Source organism: Haliaeetus albicilla, chromosome 13 (genome assembly GCF_947461875.1).
Source record: "Haliaeetus albicilla chromosome 13, bHalAlb1.1, whole genome shotgun sequence".
Lineage (NCBI taxonomy): Eukaryota > Metazoa > Chordata > Aves > Accipitriformes > Accipitridae > Haliaeetus > Haliaeetus albicilla.
Genome location: NC_091495.1, coordinates 10847360 through 10869648, shown reverse-complemented (window position 1 = coordinate 10869648; position 22289 = coordinate 10847360). Strand labels below are relative to the sequence as shown.

General features: G+C 39.3%; 1 protein-coding gene across 5 annotated transcripts in view; it reads right to left on the bottom strand.

Annotated features, from left to right (window-relative positions):
• Nucleotides 1-21333, bottom strand: part of USH2A (usherin) — a 394137-nt gene extending 372804 nt beyond the window's left edge. For 3 of the 5 annotated variants that reach the window (XM_069800132.1, XM_069800129.1, XM_069800133.1), the window contains exons 1-3: nt 20850-20965; nt 19769-20448; nt 14257-14422 (exon numbers count right to left, since the gene is read on the bottom strand). In XM_069800132.1, coding sequence (XP_069656233.1) covers nt 14257-14422; nt 19769-20253 — 651 coding nt within the window. In that variant the 5' untranslated portion in view covers nt 20254-20448; nt 20850-20965. Of the gene's footprint in view, nt 1-14256; nt 14423-19768; nt 20449-20849; nt 20966-21050; nt 21168-21229 lie in introns of those variants that run through there. The other 2 variants (XM_069800131.1, XM_069800130.1) reach the window with 2 other exon arrangements.
• Nucleotides 21334-22289: the final 956 nt, after the last annotated feature.

The window sequence follows — 22289 nt, the reverse complement described above, 5'->3', positions numbered from 1 at the left end:
ATAAGCAGATACCCACACAAATGAAGGGAGCTGTTACTAACGTACAATTATTAACCCTGTATTACACTATCAGCTGTATATTAAATTCCAGACTTTTGAATTGATTATATGTGAAAAATTTTGCATCACTTTGCACTGCTCAGTACTGGGACTTGTGAGTCTCCCAAATTTAATGCAAGAATATATTGGTTCTACAACAGCTGAACAGCTCTGCTGGGACTAGAAGGTTGAAAATTCATCGCTCTGTCTTTTTTTGTGATGATTTACATAAGAAGAAAGCAATTATTCTTGCCCTCTGAATGCCTTGCCACAGAAGTTCCATGTATCCAGTTAAGAGATTTTTGCAAAAAAAGTCTCATCTTTTCTTTCAAGGCTTAGTTTCTCTTCATGGTCAAGGATCCACAAAATTCTGCCTTTGATTCCTTTCATATTCCTCCCAACAACCTTACTTCAGGCCCTTCCCTCCTCCTCTGAGCCCTCCTTTCTTCCTTCCACCACAAAGTCCTTTAGAAACGGTCATTCAACTATTCCTTTGTACTGTAACTCTCCAACACTCTTTCTGATGACAATTCACTGTAAGCTTCAATTTTCATTTTTTCATAATAACTGCTTTTCTCTGGAGTTACTAAGCATCTTACCAGCAAAGCTTTGCGGTAGATCCAAACTGTACTGTTAATTGAACATAGACCAAATCTGACTTAGGAGGACTGTGTTTTGGTAGCTTTTTGTTGGTAGCTTATTTTTGGAAAAAGCTAAAGGAAAAAGTTTATGCAGCACATCCACATTTGGTTGGAGATGGGCCAGGAAAGGACCAGAAGAGGCTGCTCAGAAAGTTCATAGTGGTTTCCTGTGCACTTTAGTATACAGGCCTCGAGTTAAGGCACAGAAAGGCCAGGGATATTACTGATCAACAGCAAAGATGAAGAGACAAACGCAATTTAAGGAAAAGGATAAAAGCCCTTCAAATATAATAAAATGCACTTAGAAATCCAGCAGAAGAGTAGTAATCCATTTTACCGATCTGTTACATACATAATTACCTGCCTTACAGACAAGAGGTACACGCATAAGGCACAAGTAAGTAGTAACTTGAAGAAACAGAGTATCTACTATCAAGACTCAAGCAGGCCACCCGGAGAAGCTCAGAGAGATGGGAGATTTTTTCTTTCGACCAGTCCTGACTCCAAGAACCACAAAAGTCCCTTGAGACATGGTCATCAAGCCAGAAAGAGAAAGGCACATATCCGAGTACTGAGGATAAATCTTCAGGGTAAGAATTTTAGTGGAAATAAACAGAAGTTTGCAGTTCTGAAGTGTCAGATTAGGAGCAATATTGGTAGTTTAATCTATACTGCCACTGAATATCACATGCTGATTTGCCTACAGGTGCAACAACGATGAACCTCACAAGATATATAGGCCATCTACAATCACTGTCAATCGCAAGGGTACATCTAAATACCACCAGACAGGAGAGAGGAGAGGTTCGAGAGGAAAATATTTTGGCTTTAATTCAGGAGGCAGAATATCAAAGCCAGTGCCATTCTTTGAAATGCTGCCAGTATCACAGAGGGTCAGACAAGCAAGGCTGCATGATTCTGCACACAACCAAACAAACTGCGTGGAAAAAATATTTTGGTCAATTTGGAATTTAGACACTTTTCTGGAATAGACAGAATGAAAGACTGGTAAGCGTCTCCTACACCCAAATAGGGCCAGTTTATTTGTTTTTCAAACTAGGAAAGAAACCAATCAAGTTCAGGGAAAAAAATAAAAGTATATTAAAAAAAAGTCCTAAATAAGCATGCATGTAGACTGTAGACTGTCGCAAAAAATGCCTATCTTTGAAAGCTAAAGCCTAAGAAGTTTAAACCTACATGTCAGAAATTACATAGATCATACCACTGAAGAAGTGTTGCTGTACCTTAAAAAAAGTTCAAATTTTGATAGAGTAAATGAGCCAACTGTATTAAAACATAACAGAGAAGCTGGTATTCTGGCCCATTTTTTAAAAATAAAAAAGAAAAAACAGCACCTTTAGATTAATTTGGAGATCAGAAAAGTAGCAGAAACAGAAAATACAATTTTCAATTAGCCCTGCACAGATCAAAGAACAATGCCGAAATTAAAATTACAGACATGATGTGTGAGCAGGTCTTGGACCAATTGTTCTGATAATCCATCAAATCAAGCCTATACAGGGTGAATTAGTTGGAAAAGCACATGAATAAATATTGTATACTGGAAAAGGCAATGTGGCTTTTCTGAAAGGAAATCAAGATCCAACTTAGAGTTCTTTGAAGTAGTTAAGATACATGTGGATAAGGAAGAACTGACCAATATAATACACTGACTTTCCAGAAAGGTTTCAAAATCGGTAGAGATTAAACGGCCACATTTCACACAGACAGAAGATTATCAGTAGGTAACTCCAACAATCTCTGCTGTTTAACATTTTGTGTAGGCTTGAAAACAGTGGTTAGTGAGGTGAAAAAGGATGGAGTTAATACATCCAGACAGTAAAAGTCAAAGCTTACTTCAAAGTTACAGAAGGATCTCAAACTTGTTATGGAACAGGCAAAAAGTAGGAGACTAAACATGTTAACCACAAGGCAGTAGATGTGAGAGAAATATTCTTAATTATGTAAACATAACATTAAGCTCTGAACCATCACTGCTCAGAAAAAGTGGTCTTGGAGTTACTGTAGATAGTCACCCACTAATGAGAGAAATGGTCAATGGAAAAGAGGAAACACATTCCTTATTGGGAAAGAAGTGGAGAACAAAATCACAAAACCTTATTGCTTAGAAATTTATGGTGCAAAGTGTCTGGATTAACAAGTGGAGTTCAGACCCTTGCATCCGCACAATTTTATTAGTATAACCCCAAAAGTTCCAGAAAAGATCAATGAGGATGACCAAACTGCAGAATAGCTTCATTATAAGGAGATATCCAGTTTATAAAGAATTATAATATGCAATCAAGTTCTATAATCAAAATATCAAATAGCATGAGAACGATAAATAGAAAGCAACTGACAAAAGAAATCGGCAAACAGAAATTAGCAGACAGCAAATTTAAAGAACAATTTCATATAGCCATATTTGCGCATGAGGAACTCATTGCCACAAGATGCTAGCAATACCAAAATATAAATTATAAAAAAAGAACTAGACTATTAAACTAAAAATAGGTCAGTCAGTGGCTATTCAATACATCCTAGCTTAAGAAGCTTCAAAACCACTGGTTGTCAGAAAACAGGTCAGTGATGTATCTAAAAGAAAGCTGTTCCTATGCATCTACTCTTCTTTCATACTCAAAGACAGACATCTAAGCACACTGTCAAACCAACACCAGCAGTCCTTAAATGATGCAAAAATTACAGCATTATTGAGCTGAGGTACTGGAATGAGATACATGGACAGGAGGAGCTCTTCCCCCTCTTCCATCCCAGAACTTACTACTTTGCAGCCAAGCTGACAAGCTGTTCAGTGCCAGGAAATATTCTTTGCTTCCATGAGAAAATGATACATGAGAAGACTTACCAGAAGATTCGTCCTGTGGACTGCCACCAACACATATGGATTTTGCATTGTACTGGATCTACACATGTCATTTATGCCACCTTCTATTTGCTGCATGCACAGGTGTTAGTGAAAGATGTACAGGAGAGAGTTCACACATGAATAATGGAGGCTGCATAAAGGACAATCTGAAAGTTTCATCTTCCATTTCTTGATCAGACTGCTGATTTAAGTCTCTGTCTTTAAGCTACAGAAGCCTAAACCAAATGTAGTAATTACTTTTTTTTTTTTTAAATGATCAGGAAAAGCAGAAGCTCCTCTATTTGTCTGTACTCATGAAGTTTTCAGACTCTTATCAAAAAAGTTTCAAGTATCTTGTGAAAACATCTACTTAGCACATCTACTGGCACAGCATAAAGAGGGAAGGACAATGGTTCAATAGCTGTGATCCATCTTTAACAGCAGAGATGATCAAACCAGTTAACCAGTTTTCTGCTCACACACTGTGCATGCCAAGAACTACCTGCTGGAGGACCTTCTGCCCCCATTGCAAATGGTGTGCTCTAAATGGTGATACTCCAGTGTACAACTTCAAGCTTGGTCTCCCCAGAAAGGAATCAAATTCAAGCTCATCAGCAGTGCTCTTCAGTAACACAAGATTCCAAACAGACAGAAGGCAAGCCTGTATCAAAAAGAACTCTTCCCATACACAAAACTGATAATGTAAATGTACCCTGTGAGTGTCATCTTAATGTTTTTTTTAACAACAGCTATATCACGTACATGCAGCTACTTCCAATCTCTCAAAGTTTGCTCCCTACACGACTCAAGGGCACAAACACGTACAAATGGAAGAGCCGTCATACAGCTGCAGAAGTGTACCTGAAGTTACGCCAAGCAATACATACCTGGGAATCCACTTACAAGTGGTATACATAAACATGTATTTAAGAGATTAGTTCAGAATCAAGGGCTATCTAGTTTAAACAATATTTTTTTGCCTATGTTTCTCCCAGTAGGACTCCAGTTTTCTAGCAATCTGAAAACAGCTGATTCCAATGACCACAGTTTAATTCACAGGATGCTGTTAAACAGCACACATCTCTTCTCTCAGTTCTTCTATCTCCAGTCATGCAATTTTTACTATTATTCTTAATCCTGAATTTGAACACTTGAAGAACATCTTTTTTCTTTACCTTTCAAAACATTCTCCTCTAAGTAGGCAAGCTTCTTCAATATGGTATGACACACCTTTTAGATTCATATGCCACCACAATATTAAATAATATTTTTGTCCAACAAAAAAATACACTTACAAATGATATTTTATGTACTGTAACTACATGTGTAACTACACGTGACAGGAATAGATATATTGCATATTACAATAGTCACTAGAAGTTTGATTCACAGCTATTAATTATCCTAAAAAAACCAGTTATGGTATGCTTAGGAACACTGAAGGTTATTTTCTAATTAACACCACACCCCCTGCCCCCCCCCCCCCCCCCCATTCTAGAGTAGCACAGACCATATTCATCTCTACTTTACTCATTTTTATGTAAAAAATAAAAATTAAAAAAGCAAAAATGCACCAGATGCCAAAAAAACCAACCTTAAGAATTGCAGGATGTTTAAAGATTTGAGACGAGGAAAAAAAGGCGGCAAATCATTCTTAACATATTCCATTATTTAAAATACAATTTAATTGGCTGCCACATATTTTTGTATAAGGAAACACTGCTTGTAAAACAAATTGAAATTTGATGGATTTCAAATCTCACCTGAAACTCTCCAGACAAATCAGGCACAGCTTCTGCAAACCATTCAATACTGCCTCCTCCCAGCATTGGTCATACAGAGGCTTAATTCCATTCCAACCATATATATAATATATAGTCTGGGCAGACTTCAGTGGGATTTGGAATTGAAAAAACATTCACAGTTTCTAGAAGCGTTGTCAAGATGGCATTGACAAAACCTGTATTTTTGGCATTCTCTGAAATTAAAATCTTGGCCCGTGTTCCCAGGCAGCTGTTAGACTGTAAATCTAAATCTGCAAATATGCAAGAACTTGCCTATATTCAGGCAAGAAAGGAAGTAGTTTAAGAGACAGCATATTGAAGAGAAGATAGAGGCATCTAGGAAATATCCGTTTCCCAAGGAGCTGAAGTTAAAACAACAAAGAGCTTTCAAATCAACACAAACAGGCGACATCCTAGTACCCATGGACCAGGAGAAGAGGTGGCAAGCACCACAGTAGGACTTCTGCATGCAGCACAGCAAGTTACTGATATCAAAGAACCCCAAGGCTGCAAGTTCAGCAGCAGTATCTGAATGGCCTGCAACCATAGCAGATTAAATGATGAACCAGTTGCCAAGAGAGCTATGCTCATTGTTTCTATGAACAGTTCTCTAAACAGACACTTAAATACATTATACAGACTGTAACGTGTTTTATTTCTGCTGTCTGTTGCGACCATAGCACCAACCATATGGGCAGACTGCATCCTTCCAAATATTTTCAACACACAACTGCAATTAATAGACAAGAAGGTCTAATATGTAGAATTGATGCAAACTCTCCCCTCCTCTTTTGGGACTGATAAACTACTCCTAATAGATACTAAGTGATGACTTCAAACAGGAGATCAAAGTGATTCGTTAAATTAAAACGCTTCTTTTCTTTCTCATGTCCTTACTAAACTTAGGGAATATACAGTTTAAAACACCTCGTACTCAGTAATACATACACAAAGAGTGTATAGAGTAAATGTTTTTCTCCCTGCTTTTAAGTTTCAGGTTCTTTGCTTTTAATATAAATCTTAAAGTATTCAAAAACTTGTGCAGAAAATAAAAGGATTTCACAAATTGGAAAGGACAAGTTTTCTCTTGATAGTCAAACAGTTATGATGTAAAGCAGTCTCATTAAATCATAAGTACTTTAACCTTTTCTTGAAAGAACTGGAAGATTTAAAGATTTATAAAGAAATTTTGCCTAAACTAGGAAATGACTCATATTTGACATGTATTGAAATGATAATGCTGATTTCAATAGGCACTCTAAGAGCATTTTCCTCCCAGGAGAGTAATTCAGTCATGGTTACCTCTCTGCATTTAGATTTTAAACTTAGTTTCTAAAGCTTTTAATGTGCTATAGTCTGCCAAAACATGGCAGAGTTACATAGATATGATCAGGCAAAATAAAGGCTACTAAAAAGATTATTTTTATAATTGCAGACACTAAATATGAAACAAATACATCAATCTGACATGTTCTCAAAGAATCCCCTGTTTCAGCAGCCTTGGCTGTATCTGAAAATTCATGTTTAAATTCCACTCTTCTTAATTGGTTAAATAAATTCTGAAGTATCAAAGCAAAAGTGAGAGACCCTTAACAGTGAATCTGGAAAAGAAAATACATAATGGAGCTGCTGTTATTAAGTGGCACAAATCTGATATTGGTATCACTACGCAGAGATAATGAGGTACACAACTGGCCTTAATTATGCATTGCTATGCTTTCAAATTTTTTATTTCTTTAAAAGTTAATTTTTTAAGACACCAGTTTTCCTGAGCTTTCACTTCAGTGCATATCAGATTCTTTTAAGTTAAGGCTATATATTCTTTATTCCATTGTGTATCTTCAATCAGAGTTGTTGCTAATAGATACCTAAAGAGATACAGTGATAAATATCATTAAATCAAGACCAAACACACAGAAGGACTCTCAAACTTTCAGAAGCCTGAGGGACTTGATCCTCACCAACTGAAATCAGCTAGAATAGTGGCAGTAATTTCAAGGAAACAGGATCCACAATTTATGGCCTTAAAAAGGAAAAAAAAAAAAAACCAAACAACAAACAAAACTGTTTGAAATTGCAAAACGAAAGGGTATGTTCCTTTACAAATCCTAAGCAGTGGAAAATAAAGGCAGACACCATTAGAGAAAAATAAGTCATATTAATTGGAGAACAGAAAAAAAAAAAAAAAAGTCAAAATTTACTTTTGTTGCAAATCTAGTTCAACTTACCTCAGCAGAACTTTTCAAGGATGACTTTTCTCAAATATTTATTGGGTATAAAGAGCAAAGAAATGGATAGCCAATAGCTCTGTCAGCAATATACCGCATATTAAAAAGGCTACATAAACTATTAAAAAGTATGAAGTTACTCTTAGACTGATGCTATCTAGTCTCAAGTAGCTTTTTCAACGGTCCATTCCAAGACTATTAGTGATTCATGTCCAACATCCTGCTGGCAGCATTTGTTACAGTAATATTGCAAGGAAAAGGTGAAAAAAAAAAAAAAAAGAAAAAAATGCCACAGTCCACCTACATAACAACTGATTGTTATGAATTCCCATCTTTTCCTGTTGGATGCACTATACCACATTATCCTCTTTATGAAAGTTACTGAATTTAAATTAAAACAACAAAAAAACCCCAAACATTTTCTTGTCCCTACTATTCTGATCAGAATGCTTTTTCAGAAACACTCTGCTGCAATAGAGCAGACTCGGTTTCCAACTTAAATACTCCCTTTTTCTGCCTGGTGTTTACACTACAACAGATTTAAAGGAGAAAACTGTATGACTACCTACTCTTCACTATAGTTAATTCCCAAAAGAAGGTTCTCCATCTTCTGTAAGGCCTGCATAGAGCCTTTCACTGTCATCATAGGCTTAGTAGCTCTGTTCTGAATTATATTCCTTAAACGTGAATGCCGGAAATTGTACCCAACATTTTGCATGAAATCTCACCAGAGACTGAGCAGCAGCAATGATGCTTTTCTCTCACTACTGGGAATGCCTCTCCAGATATGTTTCCCCAACACATGCCTTTTTTGTAGCCACATCATGCCAGTAACTCATCATCACTACCTGGGACTACTACTTCAACAATTTTCTAATGATTAACTACTTAGCAAAAGATTTTGTGAGGGATTTCAAGTTCATTACTTTGCATTTTGTAATACCAAATTTTATTTCATGCCAGCTACCCTAGTTCTTTTGGTCATGCCATTCTTCCTGTATGGCATCTTACCGTTCCTCTTTATGAGGATGCCTCTCCACATTACGTTACCAGCTAGTATTATCAGTACACTCTTACTATTTCTGCCAAGACCATTAATGAAAACACAACACAAGGCTGGTCCAAAGACTAATTCTCAAGGAATTGAATTGCTTTTTTACCTCTCCCCCTCCCCAGGATTATAAGCAAGTTCCTTTGAGCAGTATCTATTGCCAACCCACTCCATGAGCATTCCTTTTGACCCTACAACTTCTTATGGGTTGTCACATCAATGCTAAACTGAACTCCAGATAGAGGAAATCTGACACATTTACTTTGCCTGAAAATCAGTTTTCTCATCAAAAAAAGCTAAGAGGTTAGACAGCGATGAGCTATCTTTAGTAAATCCACGCTGCATTTTATCCCCTTTTTCATTTAGCTCCACATCTTTATCTATTCCTTCAAAGATCTTTTCTAAATCCTCATATGCCACTGTGTCAAGACAAATAGGTCTGCATTGCCAAGATCCTTTTTCCTTCCTCTTTGTACAGGCTCTGGCTGGGATGGAGTTAAATTTCTTCACAGCACCCTGTATGGTGCTGTGTTCTGAATTTGTGGCTAAAACAGCATTGATAACACACTATATTTTGGCTATTACTGAAGAGTGCTTGAACAGTGTCAAGTCTTTCCCTTTTCCCACTCTGTCCCCCCATCCTATCTCAGCAGTAAGCTAGGGTTGGGCCAAGAAGTTGGGAGGGGACACAGCCGGGACAGCTGATCCAAACTGACCAAAGGGATATTCCATACTGTATAACCTCATGCTTAGCAATAAAAACTGGGGTAAAAGAAGGACTTTGGGGAGACAGGAATTTTACTTCCAAGGTGGCTGCTGCTCGGAAACTGGCTGGGCAGTGGTCTGCTTGTGGGAGGTGGTGAGTGATTGCCTTTGTGTCATTTGCTCCCCTCTCACCCCCCTGTCCTTCATGAGTTTTCTCACTTTTGCTATTGCTATTCTCTCCCCCATTCCACTGGCAAGAGTGGGGGATGCCCCAGTGCCTGGCTGCTGGCCGGCATCAATGCATGACACTCTTCCTAAATGTAAGCATTATAGCTCCACCTCTGACTTGGTAGATTTGCATAAAATATCTCTTTGTCAAAGGATTTTATGTACCAGTTCTTTTGCAATTTGCAAATTCATGTTTCTACCTCTTTATGATCACTTCTGTTTCCATATGTTCATTTCTGTTACCCAGCTTGTTTTTGCTCTGTGTCTGTTATCATTATCGTTATTGAAAACAGAAGCAAAGTATTTATTTATTTTGGGGACCTTACTCAAATTATCCTTAATCTCAAGCACACCTTCACCATACACAGGTCTTGCCTTCTTACACACACACACAAAAAAAAAAAAAAAAAAAAAAATCACAAGAACTTTTTACCACTTGACAGTCATTGCAAAGTAATTCAGCTTGACATCTTCGCAGTTTTATTTCTATTCCTACATAGCATTCTCTGTGAATTTGCTTCCCCATTCCCAAGTGCTTGCAGACTCTGCCATCTCTAACTGCAAAGGTGCTTATTCACTCAGATAAGCCTGGGCACTACATCTCCAACTTTTTTCCTTTAAGGGCAGAGATTCCTCTTAATTCTATTATTTTTATTTTTAATAACCTCCAGGCTTTTTTTCCATTCAATCTCTGGGCTACACAGTTCACTTTGTTTTATTAAACTAGTCCTATTTGTTTGTTCTCTTTGAAACCCAAAGGTGTACTTACAGAACCAAAGAACTGTTTATTCTTCTATTTCATCTGAATCTAGTTATGAATACTCAACATTAATTTTGAGACCAACATCTCTAATAATGCGCTCATCACTTAAAGCTGGTATCCAGACTTTCTGCTTCAGCAACTACTTGATGAAGAAACCTTTCATGCAGAACACACAGGAATATTTGGTCCCTGCTCTTGTTAGTAGAACTTTAATTTCCCAGCTATAAACTGGAGAATAAGTATCTGCAATGACACAGTTCTTAGTAGTAGTTCTCTCTAACGAATTACACATCTAAATCCAAACCCAAGGATTTAAATTCCTAGATTACCTCAGTAGAATTAATTTACTAGCCTTCTCTTCCCCTAGAATTATTTTATGCCAAAGAAATTATTTTCAATCTGTGCTGTCCTTTCTTCTTTCCTTCCCTCTTATCATTTAATTACTATTTGGTGCTATTCCACCATTTAGCTTTCATTTTTATCATTCCTGAATAGGCATATGCTCTTATACCTGAATTCCAAACATATCTGCTATCCTACCATGTTTCTGCTCTCTCTAAATTCAGTTTCACATCTGTAAGCAATACTTCACACTCCTCTGTCATGGTGTCTGTTGCCTAGCATTTATGCACAAATATTTCAGTTTGTCCCTACTGACCACAGGAACTCCCTTGTTTGCAGGCTCCCACCTCCTACTGACTGCTTGGCTTTAGAGACCTTTGGCCCAAATGAGTCTCAAATTAGGCGTACCTGTGTTCAGAGATGGACTTAGACCCTAGCTCCTTGGCAAAGCGGTCTCTTTCATGGTCAGCTACATCACTCACACACACGCTCCTCACAAACTACAAACAACCTGCTAAAAAACAAACACAAAAATTTATCAATCTGCTGTAAACACTTATCAAAACCAAACCCCACAGTCTCCCTTAGCTGTTGTTCCTGTCACCAACTTGGCATATAAAGCCTTATGCCTCAATCCCTGATTCTTTGGTTGCAGCCACTAAGTGTGCCAGCCAGCCTGCACCTGGCCTTCACCCACGTGCTGTCACAAACAAGATGAATAAATTCCCTGTGAGTCAACCAAAAAGTATTGCTTTTTTCTCAGAGAAAGGACACACTAGACACCCCTAGATTAGTAAGTGCTAGCATTCAGTAAAAAAACTTCAGTCCTGAATCAGACTCATCCCAAATTAGACACGTCTGTAATTTGGTCTGCAGTGACTGAGCAACAAAGCATCATGCCAAAAACTTTTTTCCTCCTTGTCTACCAGACAAACATGCTATACCGTGCATGGCTTTGAAAAATATTTTGCAATACGCTATGGAGAATATCCAGTGAAGTTTGTATCCAATACAATTTAAAAGGTAACTATTTTGACCCTCTGTTGTCACCTGCATTTCCTACACAAACCTAAACCATCACGGAATTTAAGAGAAAAGCTACACTGTTAAAAAGTTGCCCCATAAAAGAACATCCATAAACATTATTTTCTTTTAGTCCAAAAAATCATATCGAGCAAGCCATCAAAAAAGTCTGAATACTTTTTTTTTTTTTTTTTTTTTTTAACATCAGGACACATCACCCAGCTCTGGCTATGTCCCCAATAAATGCGAAATAATGTTCCAAATTCTGCTAAGTACCTAAAAAGGTGCTGAACCTACTGTTACGTTTAGTTAAACCTAATAGCTTGTGGCTAAACATCACAGCCACGTACATGACATTTCACATCCAACAACAATTTCTTTTTTGTTTCTGTAGGAGGTTATATAGCAACTACACTGATAACACCATACCTACTTCAAAACCAGCATGGCTGTAGGATGACTGCAAACTTTCCTAATTTACTAGCCATGGAGCTCAGTCCTAGGGCTTGTGTTTACTAGAAAATAAAGGTTATGCCTACAACAGTGACACAGAACTGAGACTGCTAATTCTTTACAGGTATTAGAGGCAGTTTCACCTGAACAAGATGGCATGGAAGTCTACATGGTCTGACTTGGAAAAGCTCAAAGTAGTAGTAGGTCATTAATGCGCTTAGCCCCCTCTGCTGCCTCTACCCCAGGTATCTCACCTATACCCACAGAAGGGTCTCTCCTTCACACCGCAGTGCCCATACCTACGGCACGGGCATCGCCTGGGGAGAAGGCTGGTTGGACAGACAAATCAAAAGTCACGCTGGTGGTAAGATCAGGTGATTTGTACTTCTACATGTAAACTCCAGGCTCTCCCACTGCCTTTAACTAAAATTACTAATGCCTATAAAATTACATAGGGCTTTATCTTCAAAAGACTTTTTCATCAGCTTAAGGAAACACCTATATTCAAATGTATATCATCATCAAATACTATTATTGTCTGAAGACACAGATACTTCCATAGAAATATTACTTTTGCATATTTTTGTATGGTCTCTCTCATTCTCATTTTCCATTTATTTCTCCATTTATAGAAAAAAAATGCTTTTGGACAGCTGCTAAAAGCAAAAAAACCCCAAAACAAACAAACAAAACACCTGTGCCTAAAGTTTCATAGCCAGACCTAGTGCTAAATGGATCATGCTGCAGCCACTATCATCTGTAATGGGAAGTCGAATCCTACAATACCACAAACCACAGAATGTAAGGTTCCACCCTGAGCTCAGAAATTTGGAAAAGGTATTAAGCCTGCAGGCCCTTTAAGGGTCTAGAAGCTACACTTCTTTACTCCTGCTATGCATTGAACAACTCGCCCCAAAGGACCAAATTCTACAGAATGCTTAAGGTTTCTTTGTAATACAATTTAAGATACATGTGTGTATTTAAATCCAGCCCTTTCACTCTTCACTTTGCTATCCCAAGCTTTAGCAGTTTCTGAGGCTAGTACAAAATGCAGCTGACAGCAACAGCAGTAATATAGCACCCTTGGAGTGTTTGAAGTGTAAAGTTCATTAGTTCTACCTTAAGGTCACTCTTTTAATCCAACAGCCAAACTCTTATTCGCACTACCATGCTGTTATCCCGGAAAAAAGAAAACTGCAAAAAAATCAAGACGTCAGCTTAGATACTTCTTAGAAGTGACAAGATCAGCACTAAAAATCCAAATAACAGTCAATACCTTTTAGCAAGTTTCAAGAAAGCAGCAAAACAATTCTTGATTGTGCTGTAAAGCAAATTAAATTTAATAGAACAGATAAAGGAAATGAAGGAAGGAGAATATAAACATTTCAATACCTCATAATTGTGTTTTATAATTATTAGTTGAACTTGGCTTACAAATAGAATTCACTAAAGCGTCTGTTGGGAATTACAAGACATGCAAATAACTGAATTTTAACTTCTGTGTTTGCTTACTGATTTTTGTACATACAGTTTAAATTTTAACAAACTCAATTTTGCTTTATCCTCAGTGGATATTTGTACACTTATTAAAATGTTATGTCAACACAAGACTTACAACACAAGGATTGTGTTTTAACAGTTCTGAATCATATTTTTAAAATAAGAGGTAATAGCTCTGTGACTTACTAGCTTGATTGATGCAGCACAAATTCATACATGTTTACTTATGTGCACTGTAAGTTTTTTAAATTAAACGCGACACACCTTTGTGTAAGATAAGTACATTAGCATGTATAGACGAGGATGACATCCTCTTTTTTAGGAAATAATCTCAGAGACTCAAGTCTTATTGGTAATGTTAGAAATAAGTAGCTTTTCTTCACCCCAAATAGTCATGTTCTTAAGGGTGAGAATTTTCAGTCTTGTTTGTTCAGAAGAACAGGCACAGCATTTCTTTGCAGTGCTAAATGAGCAATCGCCTCAAAATGAGCTCCCAAATTAAGATCCTTACCTAGAAGACTCAAGAGTTATCATTTACATCCCCCAATTTACCCTTTTATATTTATACAGTTATACTACTCTCACACAAATGTTGTATTTCAACAAATATTAAATGGTTTTTATTTTACTCACCTGCACACTAAGATGAATCCATTTCTTCACAAGAATTCTCCCCAGTGTCATTACTTTTATTGGTGGCTGCAAACCATTTACCGTGCGATAATAAAACATGGTCTCTTTCTCAGAGATTGTGAGTTTGAACACAGTCTGCCCATCAATAGCCTTTTCTATCACACACCTTTGGAAATAACCAAGAAAAACAACATAAGGTCACAGGCACACACATATACACATTCTTGCCAAGGTGCTATCCTGTAAAGTGATGCTAACCAGAATGTATTAAAATAAACGTTAAAAATACAGCTTTTGAGAAGATGCTCAGTGACAGTGAAAGTCACAGGATATACTAAGTGTAAAAACTTTAACAAAGATATTTTCTGTCTTAATCTGTGAGGTTTGTTTTTGTTTGGTTGGGGTTTTTTAATTTAGTGCATGCAACCTCAGTTCACTTGGAGATGCAAGAGGGGTCCACTTTGCCATCTCTCTTCAGGGTCCATGACAGAAACCACGGTGGCTGGCTAGCAATGCACAGGTCTCTGCTGCAATTTTTGTACAAAGCTATGCAACATAGTACAACCTGTGGAGGCACTTACATTTTTCTTAGTCTAAGAAGGCAAAATGTAATATAACCACAAAAAGCAGTACAAATTACATGTTCTGGAAATAAGTCTTCCATCTTTCTACCAAATCTGTCCAGGTAAGGTAGCAACACCACCAGCTTCCCCTACGCTCTCCCTTCGACACAGCCTCTGTTTAACCTAAGAGAACCAGAGCAAGACAAGAAGGCTATCCAGCAACTTCTTTGGGTTTTTTTTTCCCCACAAAGATTTCACATCAATATCAAATGCAACACAGACATATCAGGTAAAAGAGTACCAACAATAGCAACCCATGTTGCATATCTAGCTGCTGAAATATTTTTGCCAATCCGATCACCATGATGTCAAGAGTCCTGAGAAAGCATAGGCTATATATGCTTGTGAAACAGCTATGTATTTCACTAAAGTAATCATCAGTACAACAAAAAATTACAAAGTTCTGCATTCACATTTCAGCTGCTTGAGAAATCCAGTCCTCAATTTACTGACCCATGAAAAGTCAAATATTTTAACAGTTACACCAGACTAAATTAGTGCACTAAGTCACAAGAGAAAAGCATATAAAATTTGTATGAGACCAGGATTTACTTAGACATATTTCGGAGGGAAAAAAAAAACCAAAAAACAAAACAAAACAAAAAAACAAAACCAAACAACAAACCACTTATCTACCAATAAGTGTTTTCACCTACTATGCATTTATAAAAAGAAAAGTATCAAAAAGGCTGTTCTTTGATACTGCCATTATTCACTAATTCACCTTTAAATCAAAGAGAAAAATTAATTCATCTTAACTGTTACAATTTTAGCCTGCTGGAATGTTGTCAATAAAACAACTTGCAACATGCAGACTTCTGTTTTCCAAACCTTACTAAAAACACATTTCTTAATATATTGTCAACTGGTCTTTTCAATATTTTGTTTGCTTGTAAACATGCTAGTTTTGCTAGATAATAAATGTGAGGGAAGGCTCAGCTAAGTAGCAAAATATTTAGGAACTGGATTTACCCAGTTCCTGGATAAACAATAATTGGATAATCCAGTTTTTTGTTTATTTTAGTTATCTAAAACAAACATCCCCACATTGTTTTTATCCCCAAAGGTGTCATGACTTTAAGAATGGAAGCGACCTTGATGTACATCACTTTGAAAACTGGAAAGAACAAATGCGACTTGTGACTCATTACTGAAAGAGAAAAATCAAGAGGCAGAAAACGAGGCAGGGGGGGAACCCCCAAACTAGTGCTAACACAGGTGAAATAGGCATAAGCATTACTTCTGACTCTGAGCACAATTTTCCGTTCCAGCCATGATTACAGAGAGAAACCACTGTGCTTTGTGAAGTTTCCAACTTCTGGTAACCTGCAGTCCCACAGAGTCAATTCCTGACTACTTAATTCTCTACGGTGGGGTTGGAGGGAGAAAAAGCAAACAACTCAAATCTGCTTGGTCAGCTTGCAAAGAGAAAAATATTCTAGAGAATCTAACACAGCTGCACTGGCGATCCCCACACATTAACTGGAGCACTTGCAAAGGGGAACATCTGCACAGGTTCAAAACCAGACGTATGGTATCTTAAGGCAAATCCCCCTTTCAGTCTAATTCCTAACGTAAAGCATCTGAATGGATATAAACTAATAGGACATTATTTTAGTCCTTTAGGTAAATAAAATTAAAAAAATACATCTACTGCTCACTTCACAATCAGGCCATTCCCCATGACCCTTTTCGAGGTAAAAGGCCCCAGCCCATTTCTCTCCCATCACCAATGTCTTCTGGTCATCTAACTTCCAGTTAGCCCAGTTCACGCTAAATTGATATAAACTGCCTGTAATGATTACTTACATATGCTAAGATTCTACTCATATTCTTATCCTATGCCATTGCGAAGCATTATCATCATATACAATTTCCTATATTGTGCTAAGGCTTACTTACAGGCTTAACACAGGCTTACTGAAAGCATTTATATTAACAGATGAGTACATGCAGTAAGAGGGGAAGCATGGGGAAAGAATAAAATTCAGGGACAAGAGCTCTGCTCACTTACTGCACTTACTGCCTAAAGGGAAAGTAAATTTAAAGACTGCAGTACAAATGTCAGTGTTTTCTCACTAGTCTCTTGCTTTTCTTCAAGATTTCTAATATGGAGTGACTTAAAAGCATACCTACAAATATCTATACTATACATCTTAGAAGAACATTAGGGCTTCAAATAAATCTGTAACATGACCAGACTTTCCTCTTTCTTTGTCTGAAAGTGTATTCTTTCCCAGATTCACGTAAGAAAACTTGGTATATGAAATTGATGAAGGAAATTCTTGGCGTCTTTGATTATCCACATATATTTGTGACATTCTGGGGGAGCAATCTTTAAAGGGCCTTCAGACTTTGGATCCTCACATCAGTATCTCTCACTTCAGCCAGCACTGTAACTTCTAGCAGAAAAATCCTGCTATTCTCTTACACAGGCACACGTCTAACAGAAGTGTCACAGTCTTTACAAGGATGCAATGGAATACTATACAGCAACACTCAGCTTCTTGCCTAAGCACTCTCTAGCAGCCAAACCATGTAACATTCAGCATGAAGAAACACTTTAGTATGGCATGTCCAAGAACTATGGGTGTGCTGTACTTGATGCAAGAACACTTTGCCAGTAAACAAAATATCTTGTTAAACTTTCAATTATTCTACTGGTAAAATGAGCAGCTGGTTCTGGTTCATCTTCCTAGTGTTTTGGTGGCAGCGCAAAGACTTTGTTAGAATGAGTCCCCGTTCCGTGAAGTCCCTCTGCTGTGATAATGGGGTTTAAAAGGTCTCGCAAATGACATCTAACAGGGACAATTCCCCATCAGGGACTGCAAAATGTAGGACATCTGGTAAGTCAAACTCCTTCTGCCAACCTGAAGGACTCACTAAACCAATACAATAAAAGGAAAAACATCTTAGTTTGCTGTTGGAAGTATTTCTCTTTTGTAGGAGGCCTTCTGAGTTGAGCTTCAGTGGCTATTCATGTGCAATTACTCTTTCACCACAACTGAAGCTTTGTAATCCCTTCATGAAGAAAGAAAAATTAACATGCTTCTTTCTGTGAACAGTGAAAAAAAAGAATCTGTACAGTAGCATATCATCCTGACCACCAGAATAACTGTTGTCCAACTTCGATTCTCAGGACTGGGCTCTACTATTGCTTCTACTCAACACGTAGAAGTGACAATCTCACAAGGCAGAATAATGAAGTGATCCATTACAAAAATTGAATAAAAGCATTTAGATTTTAAAGTGATCTATAAAACCCACTGAACAGGAATATGTACATTGTGTCGTTATTACCACAATAGCAATTGGAAGCTAATGTTTTACACTAGTCCATGGATAATCAGACATTGGTAGAGTCTGGTTTCTGCACAGCAGTTAGTTTCAAATGATTAAGGACATACATTTCATTGTTTTAGGCTCCATGCAAGCAAAAGCCTATCCCATTGACAAAAGAGTTTCACAGATCTCACTCAACACATCACTGCAACAGCTTGCTTGGAAATTAGTGGGACATTTCTGCTTCAAGGTAGGCATATGGTCTGCTGAACAAGACTCTGATATGCCCACACGTGTGTGGACATGAACCCATGGCACAGGACAACCCCAGGAATGGACTCTGGCATTCAATATTCAAACATTATATAGAAAATGCTGTCTATAAAAGACACTAGGCCAAAGCTCCAGAGACACCTTTACACATACCTGCAGCTGAGTTGATTTAACTTATGCTCAAACTGAAGTCACTTTTGCTCTGCAGATCTCATTTACTTCCCCTCCATAACCACAACTTCTATAGCTAGGTTGATATTTTTTTTTAAAGGTAATTAACCTTGCATAAAGCAGACTATAATTGTACATATATGATTATAATTTTAGTCATTTCTATTGTTTCTGACGATTTTCATACCCCTAGACAACTTACTATTTCACAGCAGCATGCAAAATAAGCATCAAGAACGCTACAACAGAGCAGATCATCAGTTTCGTTCTAAGAATAAGTTGTGAGCACAAGTACAAAAACATTTGTGACATACTCTGAAGGAACGTACTATACTTTTTGTGTGCTTCACTTTAAAGAAGACCTGCACGACCACGGTAAGAAAGAGTAGGAGGCTTTGCATTTTGTGATAGATGAAGGGAACTTTTTTTGCAGGATTTGCGATGCATTTTTCAAAAAGCAAGTTTTTCATTACAGTGAGGCCCAGTCAAGCTGAAGGGCCCCTTATACCACCAATATTTGCTAAAAATGTGACATGTAAGCAAATAAGAGAGGGAGCATGCTTAGCCACATCTATTTTGTGAACACCTACTGAAACTTCACTAGCAGTTTGAATAGTGGAATCTTTTGTTAAAGCAGCAACACGATCTCCCGTTCAGTCAACTTTCTCCAGATCTTCCAGAAAAACGATGACCACTCTTCTATAGCTCTGAAATAATCATTTTGGAAGATCTGGGAGGCTTCCTTGTTTGTTTTTAAGGTGTAAACTTGTGTTGGGGGATTCCTAAAATTTTAGATAATTTTTTTCCCCCCATCAAGAAAGCAGCAACAGCACAAACCCCTGACAACATGTTTCGCTAGCAGCTTTTAGAAGAAGGAATGTGAATTAGAAATACAAATTTAGATTTTTAAGAAGAGACACACACATTATGTATGAACAGTTCCCACTGAAAGCAGTTGGACTGTCATCCGAGTCAATGCCACTGAAACTGAACCCACTTGTCTTGACATTTGCAAAGACCCCAACCTAAATACAGCTTTAAAACGTCACAGTTTCTCACTGTACCTTTTTAAAATTTTAAATAGCTTGCTAATAATGACTGTGACTACAATGATCAATTTTTTTAAGAGCACCAGGAAAGTAAACACCTTCAATACTACTTACATTACACCTTCTTGCTCAGGTTTCAACCATACAGTTAACGTAAATGAAGCTGCAAGCCTTGGAGAACGGGGAGTAGAAAAGCAATCCTTGTGATTATGAAAAATAAAACTGGAAGCGTTGCTGAACGACCCTGGATGCAAGTCCCTTTTGTCCTCTGTGATACAGGTACCGAGGCCTTCTGAAAGAAGCAGTTTGTAGGAAGAAGGTGACGACCTGTATGGACATTCCTGAACACAAAACCTCTGGGTGCAGGACATAATACTTTCAACAGCTACTGAGCTATGACAAAAAGTACTTCGGTCTGGCAGCCCACAAGTGGCTTGAGTTGGCACGATTGACACATTCTTGAAAGCTCCCACATTTTCAAGCCTAGGGAAATGTCCCTGGGAGCTGACCAACACAAAGGAGTCATAATAAGTTAAGATTAATGTTTCAATAGCATGAAACAAGAAACGACACCTCAAGGAAAGAGCCCAGCGATTCATGTTTACAAAAAAGCTCCTCCTGATTAAAGCATCTGTAAATAAATAATGATGTCCATGTCGGTAACAATGTCCTCAGGTGGTACGCTTTAAGAGTTTAGGTAGCATTTCATCTTCAAAACACTCATGCAAGGGCTCAGTCACAGGGGACATCTATGTTTTCTGGCCAGCGAAACACACGTGGGTGACAGCCAGCATCTGCAAACAACAGAAAACAGACACAGTCTGTGGCAGGAACGTGCCCTTTGGCACCAAGACAAGTGATGCCCCACTTACGGATTTTAAGGGTTTGAATTCTTCTTCCAAATTTCAGCCAGCAGGCCCAGCTGCACACCTTTGCTGGCTACGGCCAAGACATCTCTCTAAGCAAGGGCAACAGGACTAGGCCGACTCGAGCCCGCACACGCTCACAGCTGAGCAGATCTGTCTACGGCAGATCTGTCACGGCACACGAGGCTGACGCTCAGCTTTGCGTGTTAAGGTAATGACTACAGAATAAGGTAGCAAACCGGGGCACGCAACTTCAGCGACCGAACACCTTTCCTGAGGGTTTCCAGCCAGTTGGTTGAATCTCACATTTACAATCCCCCGGTGCTTACCTCAGCTTTACACCGCTACCTGGGAGCTGCTCGGCGCCATCCCCACCGCGCTATTTCAGGGTACGCTGAGGGACACCCCCGGCCTCGGCTTCCGCCTCCGCTCCTGAGGCGCGCCGGGTGAAGGCGAGCAGGAACGGTGGCCTGAGCCCCCAGCCACGTCTCTGTCGTTCCCTCAAGCAGACGGCCCGCTTCGTGCCTTACCCTGCTGCCCACCTGAAGCTTCTCCTTTCAGCGCTCGGCAAAGCCGATTAAACGCAGGTTCCCCAGCTGTCCCGTGTGTGCCTTTCTAATGGCGAACGCCTGCGCTGGGGCTCACCGGCAGGCTGGATAGGGGCAGGCGGCGAACCGCGCGATGGCAGCCGATAAGTAAGTTGATTTACCGTTATTTACTCCGCCTGGGCAAGGAGCGAGGAGAGCGGCGCGGTGCCCGGCGGCTCCCCGCGGCAACGCCGCCCGCCGTCGCCCGGCAACGCCGCGGCCTCCTCCCCGCCCCCGCGGCCCGGGCCCGCCGCGGCCCCGCCGGCCCCCGCCGCGTTTTAAAGCGGCAGCGGCCGCAGGCGGCGGTCCGGGGCGCACGGCTCCTTCCTTCCCCCACCGCGGCTTAGTCTGACGTGCACCCACCGCTCCCCCGGGGCGAGAAGGGCGGCCCGCGGGGAGCCATTTCGCGGCATGAAGTACTGAACGCAGCCCTGGGCGGCCGGCGCCTGAGGAGGAGCGGGCGGCCTGCGGCGGCCAGGCCCCGGCTCTCCTCGGGCCGCGGTTCTGTGGGGCAGCCCTCCGCGGTTCCATGTCGGCGGGGTCAGGCCGCCTTTCTGGGGGAGCTGAGGCCTTCTGCAGGGCGTGTTTGTCAGGGTCTGCCTTGTAAAGTTTCAGAAGCGAGGAGTTAGTCGTCTCCGGGTCCGATTTTTTCGAGTTTTAGGGTCACGCTTTCACGGGGCAGAGAACGGGGAATTAATGTCTTCTATACACTGAAACTAGGGTGGGAGTTAGAAGTCAGAGGACCAGCGGAAGAGCACGAACAATAGCAGCGAAGTGCCATAGGTACGCTTTCCACAGCAAAGTGCAAAGAAGAAACGTTGTCAGGACCTTCAGACGTTTTTGACATGAACCTCATTTCTCTTTGTTACAGCTATGCAAAGCAAGCACAAACAAGCTGCAAAGTTGTCATCAGTGAGCTGAGCATGAGCTACAATAGGTTGTTTATATGTATTTCTGGACAGAGAAGCGCCAATTAATACATCCCCTGAGGATATATAAAGCATCTATAAATTTTATCTTTATTATGGAAGTTGTATGAGCTGCAACCTGGCTGGTATCTTTCCTGACAATTTTGTTGAAATAGCCTCCAGTAACTTGTCACCTTAGCATGTTTGGACTTTCACTAGCTACATAGTGACAAAATTCTTTGGCAACATACACAGCTGCTAAGAAATCATTCTC